General features: G+C 40.3%; 1 protein-coding gene across 7 annotated transcripts in view; it reads left to right on the forward strand.

Moving 5' to 3' along the window:
- The first annotated feature begins 1,383 nt into the window (after positions 1-1,383).
- The window catches only part of PJA2 (praja ring finger ubiquitin ligase 2), a 36,313-nt gene continuing 24,037 nt past the window's right edge, over positions 1,384-13,659 (forward strand). The window contains exon 1 of one of the 7 annotated variants that reach the window (XM_040091207.2): positions 1,384-1,480. In XM_040091207.2, the coding sequence (XP_039947141.1) occupies positions 1,390-1,480 (91 nt within the window). In that variant the 5' untranslated portion in view covers positions 1,384-1,389. The other 6 variants (XM_040091211.1, XM_040091212.2, XM_040091210.2 and 3 more) reach the window with 6 other exon arrangements.

Below are 13,659 nucleotides of genomic sequence, written 5' to 3' on the forward strand. Positions count from 1 at the left end.
TTATGCATCATGTATGAAATGTATGAATATTCAACAGGCAATTGCTTTTCAGAGATAATCCTTTGTTAACAGGGGTCCTTCTCCGGAGCTTTTTTGCTCGGGGAGGCACCCAGACGTCTGTAACTTTGTTTTTATTGTCTCACACTGTCCTAACCCTAATTGTTCAATTTTTTTTACTCCAATTCTATTTTTATAACCATCTTATTTACTACTAAACTTTCAAAAACTTAAAACAAGTGATTAGCGTTTTTCACAGTTGTCATGTTTCAGTAGGTATGGGTATTCATAAACAATTAATTCCTAACCATTTAGAGTGTACCCAACATGAAAATACTGAACAGCCAAAAAACTTTTGCTGCATGTGGAAGAAGATGCCATCATCTAATACTTTTTCTCTTTTTCTATTTTCCAAGAAATGACTCTGTTTATTATTGGAACAGATTGTAGGAATACTTGTGTTGATAAGACTGTCAAACAATGTAGGCTTATCCTAGTTGAAATATTCCACACAAAGTTGACACAGAGAGATTTCTCTGATGAACGACTAATATTTAAAAAAAAATTAATTTTTTTTTTTTTAAAAAAATATATATAGTCTAGTCTGTGCGGGTTTTGACCGGGTTGAGGTAATTTTCTTCACAGGGTCTAGTATAAGGCTGTGTTTTGTTTTTGTGCTGAACACAGAGCTGATAATTCAGAGATGTTCTTGTTGTTGCTGAGCAGGGATTGCACAGAGCCAAGCCCTTTCCTCCCTGCGTTTCACACTGCCATGCTGGTGAGGAGGCTGGTGGTGCATAGGAGGTTGGGAAGGGACAAAGCCAGGACAGGTCACCCCAAACTGACCAAAGGGATATTGGATATTCCAGACCATATGGCATGACAGTTAATGGGGGGAAAGGAAGTAAGTGGGGAAAGGAAGGAAAACAGGGATTTTTGGACTGATGGTGTTTGTCACCATTACTGTGATGGGGCACTGCTGAGCTGGAAATGGCTGAACACCTACCCATCCACGGGAAGCAGTGAATTCATTCCTTGTGTTGCTTTGCTTGTGTCCGTGGCTTTTGCTTTCCCTATTATAAACTGTTAATATCTCAACCCATGAATTTTGTAGTTTTCTCCCTTTCAGTTCTCTCCCCAATCCTGCTGGGGGGGGAGTGAGGGAGCGGCTGCCTAGCGCTGGGCTGCTGCCGGGGTTAAATCGACAAACCCTATAAGGCAATGATTAAAAGCGGCAGTGGTTAACAACAGCGGAAGTCCCGACCCCGGGCATTCAAGGCGCGGCACCTCCGCCACTGCCGGCCCACCCCCGCCCGACCCCGGGTCCCCACTGCGCCCCGCCCCGGGACCCACTCCGTGCCCCACTCGGCATTCGGGATTGGTCGCTGCCTTATGTCCTGCCTTGTGATTGGCCGGCGGAGGCGCTGGCTTCGGCGGGATTGGCTGCAGTGGCGGGAGGGAGGTGGCAGTGAGAAGAGGGGGGGTGAGTGCAGCCTGGGTGAGTGCGGCCCCGGTCTCGGCCCTGGCCCGGTTCGGCGGGGCACCCATAAGGGGGGGGCGGACGGGGGCCCGAGGTATCTGGCAGAGCTGCCGGGAGTGCTGGTAGAGGTCGCTTGTTCTGTGGAGCAGCGGCCTTGCTCCTTCCTACGGAGACGAGTATGCGGCCGAGGGCGGGGGCCTTAGCTGGTGGGTCAAGAGGGCACCGTGGGCAGGCCATGGTGGCCCCGCGAGTGCCCGTCCATGAGGGGCCGAGGTTGTTTGTGGGTACGGGGGAGCCGGCGAGGCGCGCAGCGATAGAGCAAACACGGGTAGGCCTTCGGAGTCAAAGGGCTTGCAATTAATTTCCTTTCTTTGTTGGTTTGGTTTGGTTTGTTCTTGTTTGGTTGGGGTTTTTTTAGTGTTCTGTAGTTTTTCTCCCACAACATCGTGGCGGTGATTCAGTACCCCGGGGAAAGGGGAGGTCCCTGTGCAGGGTCTACCTTGTGTCAGCCAAGCACCCGCGGGTGTGAGCAGAATGGCTGGCGAAGTGACGTCGCTGACATCGCTCCACCGAGGCTGTGAAACACTCACACTTCTCTCTTTGCTTGAGGAGAGGAGATTCGATCCAGCAGGGCAACCCCCAAACATGGGGTCAGAACGAACGTGCTTTGGGCCCAGAATCCATGAGAGATTTGTCAGTGCTTGTAGTTGATAAGCCTTTTCTTCCGCACGGGTGAAAATAATTAACCTATACTGCCCGGGATGGGTTTTACACCTCCTGCTGCATCTCTAGAAGTTCTCTTGAAGTACTTGTGGGGAGCGGTGTTGGCTGTGGTGGAGCTGAGCGTTCTCAGGATGCCTTGCACTGCGTATTCACTTTACTGGTCTTGCTGTGAATTAACACTGAAACATATGAGTTACATAGCATGTGAATCTCCGTGGTGCGCAAAAACTTTGAAAGTTTGTTGTAAGTTTAGAGGCTGTGTACTTTATAGGTTGTGTTGGAAAGCTTAGAGAATGTGTTGAGATCCTTTTTCTATACTGTAGCATATTCATAATTTTTTTTTTTTTTTCAGTGTAGTTCTTGATTTGCATTTGTCTGTGCACACAGTTCAGCAGTTTAGAAGAATAACTTGATTGGATTTTTGCCACACTATCTAGGAAAGATGTACTGTAGCAATGAAGAGTGGTGTTAGACTGTTAGTGTTCTCTTTAATGCAAAAATGAAGAATACATACTTTATGAGTTGAAATTTAATTTGGAAGAAGTATGCTTATTTAAAATTGTGTAAGCAAATGTATATAAAAAATAAGTTTACTTGTAGCTGAGTCAGACTCTCACAGAGCTGATTTTTCTCTCACCCGCTAAGAAAGGAGGAGGTCTGGAAAAAAGTTGTTCACGAAAGTCTCTATTTTGAAGTTGCATTAAAGTGGAGGATCAGGAAGCTTCTGTGAAATAGGCCTATTTTTAAAATTTCCTTTGATGATAGAGTGAATTGCAGTAGAGTACTTGAAAGATCAAAACCTCATCAAAATAAGAAATACTTAAGAATTTTTGCCTTGTTAAGCTAGCTAATCCTATGAAGATGTGTACTTTTGCAAAAGCAGTTTGGCCGAGCAAGTCAAAAACAGTGATAGAATGTATTGGATGACTTCCACAAACACTGTAATAGGTATTTGTTGCAAAAAGTTGCCTGGCGTTGCTACCGTTTTCAAACAGTAATCTCCCTGGTTGCCCATAGTACTTGTTGAGCTGAGTTTGTTTTGATTCTTGGATTCTTAGGAAGCTTTCAATGAAACCAAAAGTATTACTGTGCTGTACAGCAATAGAGACTGTTTTTGGGGGAGACAGGTGATTTTGCTGGGTGAATCATGTTTGTTTGGCATCTGAGGTGTAGATGTTATTTGAAGCTGTAACCATAAAACTTACCATTCCATCAAGGCTTGTCCTAATATTTCTGAATAGTATTTTGACTCCAGTATGGAGAACAAATTTGTTCTAATTCATTTATTCACTGATAATAATCCCTCCTGCATTTTATTGGACAGGTCTATAAATCCAGTAGACCTCACTTCAATTACAATGGTGCTTCAGCAATCTTGTATCTGTATGTTTAGTGGTGTATTTTTACAGGTTCTAAAGGGCTACTTTGCATTTACTTCAAGTGGAAAATGTTTAAAGACTTCAGTTAATACCATGAAATAAACACTCAAGTTACAGGAACAACTTCAAATGTGGAATAAACAGGTAAACCCAGACTACTGGAGAAGGACAATGACGTCATCTCAGCCTTCTGTTCAGAACATCCATGGGCAGGGGGTACTCTAATTGTCCCTAAAGGACACTGACCTGAACCAGTGTGTGGAACTTCTTCTTCTGTGGTTTTGATAGCCTGGACTCAAACAAAACACACCATTACAGTTTATCAGGGGAATGTCCTGAAGTGCTTGTAGTGGTGCTTCGTGTGTTTAATATGAGGGCAGTTATTTGAGTTGTTAAGGTGCAGAATGCAGTAGTTCTTACAAGAACCTGGTTGTTGTACAGGCCACACCTGACTGTCTGTTTGTGTGGAGCAGGGCTATGACTTATTTATATGGGAAATTGAGGTAATTATTGATGAGCTTGTAACAATGAGTGCAATACTATGTAAGGGTGGCAGAGTGGATGGTCATGTAAATTGCTAAATGCTCCTGTGTTGTGGTGGGAAAAAATATTTAAAAATTCTGCTGCCAATGGCATTAATCATTCTGAGTAGTTTTAAAACAGCTTTTCAAATTGATTAATTTAAAGTTTGATGTTTTTATACTGAATCTTTGTGCAGCATTTCACATAACTGGATATGTGACTGTGGAAGTGGAGAGAATTCCTCCTGCACATGTGTGTGTCTTTAACAATTATTAAACAGGGCCTGAAAAGTTTGTGATTGATGATGTTACAGCAATACACAAAAAATTACAGGGGACTTTAGAATCTGAACGACGTCTTACTGCTGGAAGTAAAGCAGGGAAAAGAAAATCCAAGGTGATAACAAATTTGAGATTTAAATGATGACACTAGTTGATACTATTAAAAAGTATAATACAGAGAAATGGTTCTGATCCTGAGGGTGGATTGAGGATTATTGCTCAGGAGATTAGTGATAATTGGTTCTACCAAAGTGTTCTATCATGTCAGCTTAGTGTTGGAATTTTGCAAAACATTCAAGAGTAGTTTCTCTAATGCAGGTGATTTTAAACAATAGCAAAATTTGCCTTTTTTTTTTTTTTTTTTCCAGTGGTGCTGTAGTCAACTTCATATGTTAACTAGATCTTTCCATTCATTATGTGTTTGATGAATCAGATATTTATCATTTGGCAGCTTAAAAAAAAGAAAAAAAGTGGTGTAGGGTTCTTGAGGGTTCTGTCTGGAATCTGCAGCAGTGTTTTTGAGGCCTAAAAACTGGCTCCTAGGTAATGCATCTGTAATATGTTTCTATGGTTGTAATCAAATGCTTTAAGTGAAAAGCAGTGGTTTTTACAAGGAGATGACAAAAAAAAAAAAAAAGTCAAGTACTTGTACCATACTGAATAAACCTAGTAAAATTTTATACAGCATATTGGTTGTGTAACCTTTCAAAAACTTCTAAAAAGAAAAATTGTAAAAGTAATAAAAATTAATTGTGATTTATCTTTTGTGTGAAAAGAAGCAAATAATTATAGGCAATCATGTTGTAGCATGAGTGGTTTGGAGAGAAAAAAAACATAGATTTTCCACTTCCAGAACTGTGATTGCAGCCTGGGGGTAGAATAAATAGCTGAAATTCTGGAGCTTTGGTTAGGGAAGTGACTGTGGAGCTGGTAAGGACCTCAAACAGTTATTTTGTCAGGCTTATCCTCTTTCTCAGCCCTTCCTCCCAGTGATTCTTCACTAGATGTTTGTTTGAATATTTTTCTTTGAGCTGTGTTTCTGATGGATATTCTTCAGCCTCCCCAGGCAGTCTGAGGTATGCAATGTCTTTAGTGGTAGAAACATTTCCCTTACCTCATTTCCATGTGTCAGGGAAAACAGTGATATTTTTTTTTTGATGCAAGGTGTTTTAAAACTATATGTAGAGCGTAAGATCTGATTTACATTGTTGATCAGGATACAAGTGTTACTTTTCCTGTCTTGTAGTTTTCATTCTAGTGCAGCTCTGTGTGTTGCTATTTGCCAAAACAGAGGGAAGCAATGACTTGACTTTTGTGTATTATGGTCCTCTATAATCCTCCATTACACTTTTGCTTAGCTGAACATTGCCAATTGTTCTCCCTTTAGTAATTCCCTCAGTTGTTTATTCCTACTTGACAATAATATCCCATGCTTCTCTTTTTGAGAATGATCTTATTTCTTCACAGGTATATTGGAAACACCTCAGATTCTCTTTCATGACACTTCAGGTGAACTCTCCTGTCTGTTGCTTGGCTCGGAGGCTTTTGTTACCCTTGTATCCAGATAAAAAATTAAATTTATGAAAGAAGAAGTGTTTGAAGTGCTGAGACCTCAATGTTCTTTAGGAAAAAAACAAAACCAATAACAAAACACAACACCTCCAAACTTTGAAAAAAAAGTTTAAAAATTGCTTTTACTGCTTCTGGTAGTGGATAACATTTGATTATGTGTTTTGGGTTAACTTTGCTTTAATAAAGACAGTTATATAAGATGATTGACAGCAGTGCAAAAACATCTTCGGGTCTTCTAGTTTGATGAATTATATCTCTCTGTCATGTAAGAGTTTCTGTGGCAGAAGTCTGCACTTCCACCTTGGGATTCTTTTGTCATTTCTACTTGCTGTGTTTATCAGGAGGAAAGGAAGTGGTTGTTCTGGTTTCTAAAGTATTTTGAGGTCATGTGCACTGACAAGAGTAGTGGTGTACCTTTTCTGCTTGAAGTGTAAGGGCATTTGAAGTTGAAGTTGAAGTTGAATGCCCTGTTGAAGTCCAGGGCATTCCTTTGGCTGCCCTGGAGGGTCAGAGACCTGAACAGGGGGGTCTGGACCCTAGCCCAGACCCCAGAGGGACATTAGCTTTGATCTCAGTCCATGGGAAAGGCTTCCTCCACTGCGGGAAGGATTGCAAGCCACAAGAGTGTGAAAGATAGTAGTTTAGCTTATTACAGGGTGAGAAAACAGTAGATTTGGGTTTTTAGTATGGAAGTGGATGGGAGCAAGATGGAGGATTTGGGGCGTTGTCTCCTGCTTCTTCTTTCTTCCTCCCTCATTCCATTTTCTGCAGTGATGGTGGCACAAAGTAGTTCAAAGAGATTAATTCAAAGTAGAGATGACCTTTTTAGTATAAGTGGTAGGTATTGGCAAATAATAATAAATAAAGAACACGTAACAATTAGTATAAGAGGCAGCAACAGCCCAGTGCGGGGGGAGTCGAGGAGTCACCGAACCCCTGAGCAGCTGCACAGACCTTTGTTGGGCACTGAGAAAATTGTAAAATAAGAAACAATAAACAAAGCATGCAACCTTAAAAAATCAGAACCTGAAGACTCTGTCTCTTTTTTTACGTCTGGCTCAGAGCTTTGCAGAGGGCAAAAAGACTCTAAAACCACCTGAATCTCAGAACTAAAAACGGAGAGTAGTCAAGTCTTGGCATTTTGTTGATTATTGGCATCTAATGGAAGTGTTTCAGATCCAGAGACATGCTTCCTCTTCTGGTAAGTTTATAATCACTTAAACAAGAATATGAGATGTGAAAGTCGCAAGAAGAGAGGACAGATATGGGGGTGGGGGTTTGTTGTCTAAGTTTCTGTATGTTTTCTGACAAGCATTAGGTAAAAATTGCTGCTTCTGTAACCTTAGTTTACTGCACCTATTTAGAATACAAAAACTTGTGATATTGGGAAAGGAGGGAGATAAGCTTGCCTGATGATTAGCAGTGATGTATTACTGTAGGAGGTTGGGGCTTGCTGTTACTTGGTTAGTACACGGCATACACATTGTCCTCATCTTTAAAAGCTGTTAGAGCTGCAGTTGCTTAATCTTCCCTCTCGAGATTTAATGTTTAATTTCTGCTGAAGCTATTAGTTTGTATAAAAGCTGTAAAATTAATTATTACAGTGATAAGGCAAAACTCAGTTTATGAGATCAAACAGAGGATTGAGGATTTTCATCAGGGGAAATGACAATGAGGCATTCAAACTTTACAGTTATGTGTAAGAAAGTAAACTGGGCTAAAGTTAGAGCAAATCAGTATAAAAAAGCTGGAAATAATGCAGGAGTTGTGTATAGTGCTGAAACAGGTAGAGGCTTAGAGAATGGTGTCAAATCAGTACTGGAATGACTCAGTTCTACCACCTCAGCTGTGCTAATGCAACAGCCTGCTGAGCGTCTTCAAAATGAAGGCAGACTCGAAGAAGGACATCTGGTAGAGCTAAAGTTAATGTAGGCTGCTTGATGGCCAACCATTGTAGTGACACCTGAAGGTGCATCAGAGCACCACTGTAACTCTGGCTCCTTGGCTGAGGTGACCAGATGGCAAACAGTCTAGGGGAATTCTATGCCCTCATGTTGGTTGGAAGAGCCTGGATGAGAGAATGAGAGCTGTGTAGGATCTTCAGCTCTAGGAGGATGTTTTTGGACAGAAAGCAACTGCCGCAAGATGGTTGTTGGTAGTAACTTTCCCATTCAGACACCTCTGTATGGAAAGTGATGACTGGGCTCCACTTCTTAAGGGATTTCTGGACTTGAAGAAAGTTTGTCTCTGCTTCATGACTTGTCCTGTGATTGTATCTAATGTATTTCTTTTAGAGCAACCACTGAAACTTTTGTGCATATACTTTCATTCACTCTCGTTTGTATTGTGGCAGCACTTGCTCCATTTCAAGTCTGGCAGAACTTTTTTCAAAATTTGGTGTCCTATGGTGAATTTGATGCTTTTATCCCCAGTCTTCTGTTCTGTTTATGCTGCATATTAAGTTCTGTACCTTTAATACTGGTTCTGAAAGTGAAGGGAAGAAGGAAGATGCATGAAGTTTATTTTCAGGAACGGCACTTGCTCTTCCACATTCCTGCTCCTGAGCTGTGTTTCTGCAGCATGGACAGCATGAGAGAACTCTCCTTTGCTTTTTAGTTAGTTTTTAGCTAGTTGAGGCAGAGAAGTTCCCCAGACTGTGCTTTTCTTTTTCTTTGAACTGACCAGACTTGCTCTGGACTGAAAACCCAGAAAGACACCGGGAGCTCACACCTGTGGCCCACTGGGGCCCAGGATGTAACATTTTCCAGCACAGGAGGAGACTGAGCAAGCCAAGCTACACCCCACAAAAAGGACTTTCTGAATTTTCCAACTCTTCAGAACAAGGGGTTCCATTGTTTAATGTTATTCAGTTTCTTATGCTTGTGAATACTTCGCTTATTAAATAAATAGGTTTTTCCACTGTTCTCCAAGGAAGTCTTTTTCCAAACCCATTAGGGGAGGGACTGCTTGAATCTCCTTTCTGGAAGAGACCCCTTTGGAAGTTTCTTCCCAAATTTGCCCTACATGTGGCATTTGGGTAGAGTTGTGATTTGCCTATGATGATTAAAGGAGGTCATTAATTGGGATTTGGAATATACAGACAATGTCCAAAATACTAATCAATTTATTTCTTTTAGCCTGCATGTTGACTAAAGCTTTGGTAAATGCAGAAATTTAATTATTCATAAAATTAATAGTTATAGGTGTAATATTAATAGACTAATGATTCAGAACTTCAGTTTTGCATTTGTGGTACAAATTGCATACAAAACTGCAGGATTTTAGGGAAATGCAAAACAGAAACCATTTAGTATTTAAGTGGAAGCAAACTGCTCTTAGTTTGCTGGTGATAATTTGCTTCTTTTGGGAAGAGTCTCAGATTAGTATCAGAATATTTTGATATGATCATGGCTTTTGGGGTCCTTTTTTTAAAATGTAATCTGAGAGGTAAAAACACAACAATATTCTAATTTAAAATTTAATCAGTAGTGGGGCAGCCTGACAGCTTATTGAGTTTGGACCACAAGCTACTTCCAGCCTCCGGAAAAGAAAAGGAACTACACTGAGTAAAAACATTGACTTAGTGGAATCTGTACCTCAAAGGAGAGTTCAAAATGACGTGTAAAGTTCATGAAAATACAGTGCCTAGAAGGTACGTACTTGAAGGATGTTCCATTTGTCAGTGTACTTGCAGCTGAGCTGATACTTTTTATGGAAATAAGATGTTCTCAAATATTCTACTGAGGAGCCTTAAGTTGCTTCTAAACCAGAGAGTTTGAGGAAGGAACTTTTGGTTGAATGGATTGGATCCATAAGAAAAATACTTGATTTTTGCTTATCATCCAGCGTACTGTTTTCAGCTGGGCTAGAGCTAAATTTCTTTGTGGGAGTTTGCATGGGATTAGGTTCTGCATGTTTGGCTGAAAACAGTGTTGTTAACACAGGGATATTTTTGTTATTGCTGGGCAGGGCTTGCACTGAGTCAAGCCCTTTTCTGCTTCTCACCCCACCAGTGAGAAGGCCGGGGGCGCACAAGGAGTTGGGAGGGGACACAGACAGGACAGGTGACCCCAGCTGACCAAAAGGATGTTCCAGACCATGTGGCATCATGCTGAGCTGGTAGGGGGAAGAGGGTTGGCCAGGCTGCTGTGATTTTAGAACTGTCTGAGCATTCTTGGGTTTGCTGGTGAGCAGCTGGGGGTGTTTTGCACTATTCATTTTTCTTGCTTTTATGTCTGTCTCTTCTTCCCCCTCCCTCCCTGTCCCTCCCCATCCCCCGCCCCCCCAAAAAACCCCCATAATTCCAAAACTCTCTTTATCACAGCTCATGGGTTTTTTCACTTTTATGCTTCTTGTTCTTTCTCCTTTTCCACTGGGTGGGAGAGTGAGTGAGCATCTATGTGGTGCTTAACTGCCTACAGAGGGTAGACTCTGGCATATGGTTTTCTGAAGTCATATGGGTCGGAGATGAATACCAGACAGTGAAAATAAATTTCAAATGAATATTCATTGCTTTGAGTATTAATCTGCAATGTATGTAGTTTGAAACTTGTAAGCATAGTAAAAAAAAATAAATTTCAATGTTAATCTGCCCATAGAGGCAAGAGAAGGAAATTGTGACAGTAGTATGTTGTTTGAATTAGTTAAATTGAAATATTCCTCTGGTTTTTGGGATTGTGTGCTTATCTTCTGTTAACTGAAGTAATCGCTTTGCAGTCCTGAGCAGTGGTGCTTAGCAAGCTGAAAATTCTGCATTCTAATTCAATTTTTTTAAAAAAAATTATTTGCATTTAGAAGCTTTTAATACCTGCAGGGAAGAAAGAGATGTAGAATCTTGGTTCCAGGTAAAGAATATTGGTTAATACAGTTTAAAAGACAATGTGAATACTTTTACCTGCAGTATTTATTTGTGTTGATTGTGTGGTTTCATTATGATTCAGAAATAGTCAGTTAAGGGAGAGGGTGTGAAGAATATGATCTGGTTTTAAATTTTGCCTCTTTGACAGCCAAATGAATTAATATACTTCTGGGAATAAATGCAGATTTATTTTTTTAAGAAGGTAACCTAGAAAACAGTAATTGTGTCAGTATTACATGGATTCCCTTTTCAAACCTTGAGCATGAGATCCTGTTGTTGCCTTGTAGGAGCAAATGTTTTCTGTAGTTCATAGATATAAGAGAAAAAAGAGCAATTTAGTAGGATAAAGGATTTATTTTTATTTCTATGTCAAGTGTTGAGACAGGGTCCAGAATATGCATACAAGTTTTTTAACAAATGCTGGGAAAATCTGGGGAAGAACATTAAAAAAACAAATTAGTGGTTAAAAGATTGAAAAAATACTTCCTAGAGAAATTTTTGAGACTAACTTCACTTTTTTTTTTTTTTATTTTAAAGGCTAGTTAAATACTTCTTACAGCAGAAAATGGTGACAACTTGGAACTGTTTCCCTCCTACTCCTTGCTCCCTCCCCTCTGGGTCCCCCAGTCACATTCTGCCAAGCTTTTTCCTCCTGTGTAATAGCCCTACACACCCTGTAAGAAATCTCACTCCAGCTCTCTTGTAACCTGACATTAGGTACTGTGAGGTTGCTGAAGGTCTTCCTGGAGCCTTCCCCAGGCAGAACATCCCCAGCTCTCTTAGCCTGTCTTCATAGAAGGGGTGCTCCAGCCTCAGATCCCCTTTATGGCCCTCAGACCATAAAGCACTCCTTAACCCAAGAGAGCTGCTGCTCTTGTCATTAGTACACAGGATGTGAGGGAGTTGAGGAGATAGGAGGGAACAAAAGGGAAAGAGAGTAAAGGAAGGTGACTGGGTTTCAGTGGATGGGGGCAGAATCCTGCTAGCATCTGCCTGAGCAGGAAATTCCAGTTGTCCTAAATCTAGCTCTGTAAATTGGTTTGAGATTTTTTTTATGTAGTATTGTGGTCAAGAACATGGATGATTTCTGTAACTCAAAACATGCAGGCATGCATCTATTCTAACTTTGAACACTTACCTCTTGAAAAACAGGGATTTTTTTTCCCCCTCTTTTTTTAAATCCGTGGAAGAGGACAAGTTGGTTAGCATTTGGTCTAGATTCAGAGGCTTTCTGTGCTGCAGCCTCTAATTTGCTGCTTCTGGGAGTGGTGTCTTTGGTGCAGTGTTGGTAGAAGTAAAGAGGAAGCTCACCACTCTGTCAGTGATTAAGGCAGTGCTTGTTAAAGTCTGGACCTATCTACCTGTTTGTGAACTGTGTGTTTTATGAGACAATCTCTCCCACTTTTTAAAATCAACTCTGGTGATCCAAAATGCTTTCCTGCTACAATCCTTTTCAGGAATTAAGGTGACTGTAATAACATTTTGGAGCTATGGAGGTGTGTGTATAAACATCTTCAGGTAGAGAAGTTAATAATTTGCTTGTTTGCCCTACCTTATTTATTCACTGGTTGCTTCTCTAAGACTGGTGAGTTTTGCAAAAATGCATCTTGTGCATTGCTGGTGTCTATTGGGTGTGCTTTGAGCAGGTCTACTAAACTGAGCTTCTGAAGCAATACCTACTTCTTAGGCTGAGCTAGCCTGGAAGAAATACCAGAGAGAGGATACTGTGTTTCACAGCTTCATTGCCTGAAGGGTTTCTTGTAAATTGGCCGAATGCTTCTCATTTTAGGCATGTAGGTAAATAAATGCCTGCCTCCTCTTATTTTTGAGATGTTTTGTGTTTAGGTAGAAGTTAGCATCTCCTGATGACTAAATTGACATACATACTTCCAGTAAGTGGTGAAAGCTTTTGCTGTCTTGATCCAGTAAGTCTTCCCCAGAATGGAAGAAAAATAACTGCCTCCTCTATCTTCTAGAAACAGTTGAATATGTGATGAGACACTCTGTATGCGAGAGCATTATTTGAAACAAAAAATGTAGTGCATTAAACAGATTTTGCATGTTGTAAACATTAGTTTTTTAAAAACAAATTATTTGCATTTAGGGAACTTGTCTCTGTTGAGTGGACATCTGTTTTTGAACAATACTGGTTTTTTAGAGAACAAAGTGAAATTAGGAATTATGCAATTTTGTTGTATTTTTATCTTGTTTGTTTCAACCACTTGTTTGAGAACAGATTTCTGCTTTGCTGTTCTGATTTACTAATCTAACTGTTGGATTTTATTCTGCAGATTGGGATGTGGCTGCTAATTATCAGCTTGCTCTGGCAGTCTGCTGATCAACCATGTTGTAATCAAGGGAAATTTCAGAATTGTCAGAGCTTGGTTAAAAAAAAAAAATAACTTGCTGGTTCTTGCTGGTTGACTTAATAAAGATATTAACTACTGGCTGACTAGATAGAAAAATGAATTGTCAGTCCTGTTTTTTCTTGCATTTGTTGCCAGGATTTTTGTTTTGCAAAGACACGAGAGTTTTCATGTTTCTAAGGATTTGCAGGAGTGGTATAGTTAATAAAACAAACATTTTAGGTTCTGGATTTTAATGTAATGCAGCAATGTAGGATGGGCAGGTCTGGACAAATACTCAAAAATATTTCCAGGGAAAATCATGTGTAATCAAACTACATAGAGCTTCATAGATAAATGGGGAAAAAAAGCCTTAGATACCTGCTAATTTTTTTTCTGCCAAAGTTCTATCCCTTTCATATATTTCTGCCCATAGATACTCTCTTTTAAGGTGTAATGAAGAGATCAGTTGCACAGCCAGGAAATAAAAAAGCTTTCATAT

Source organism: Hirundo rustica, chromosome Z (assembly GCF_015227805.2).
Source record: "Hirundo rustica isolate bHirRus1 chromosome Z, bHirRus1.pri.v3, whole genome shotgun sequence".
NCBI lineage: Eukaryota > Metazoa > Chordata > Aves > Passeriformes > Hirundinidae > Hirundo > Hirundo rustica.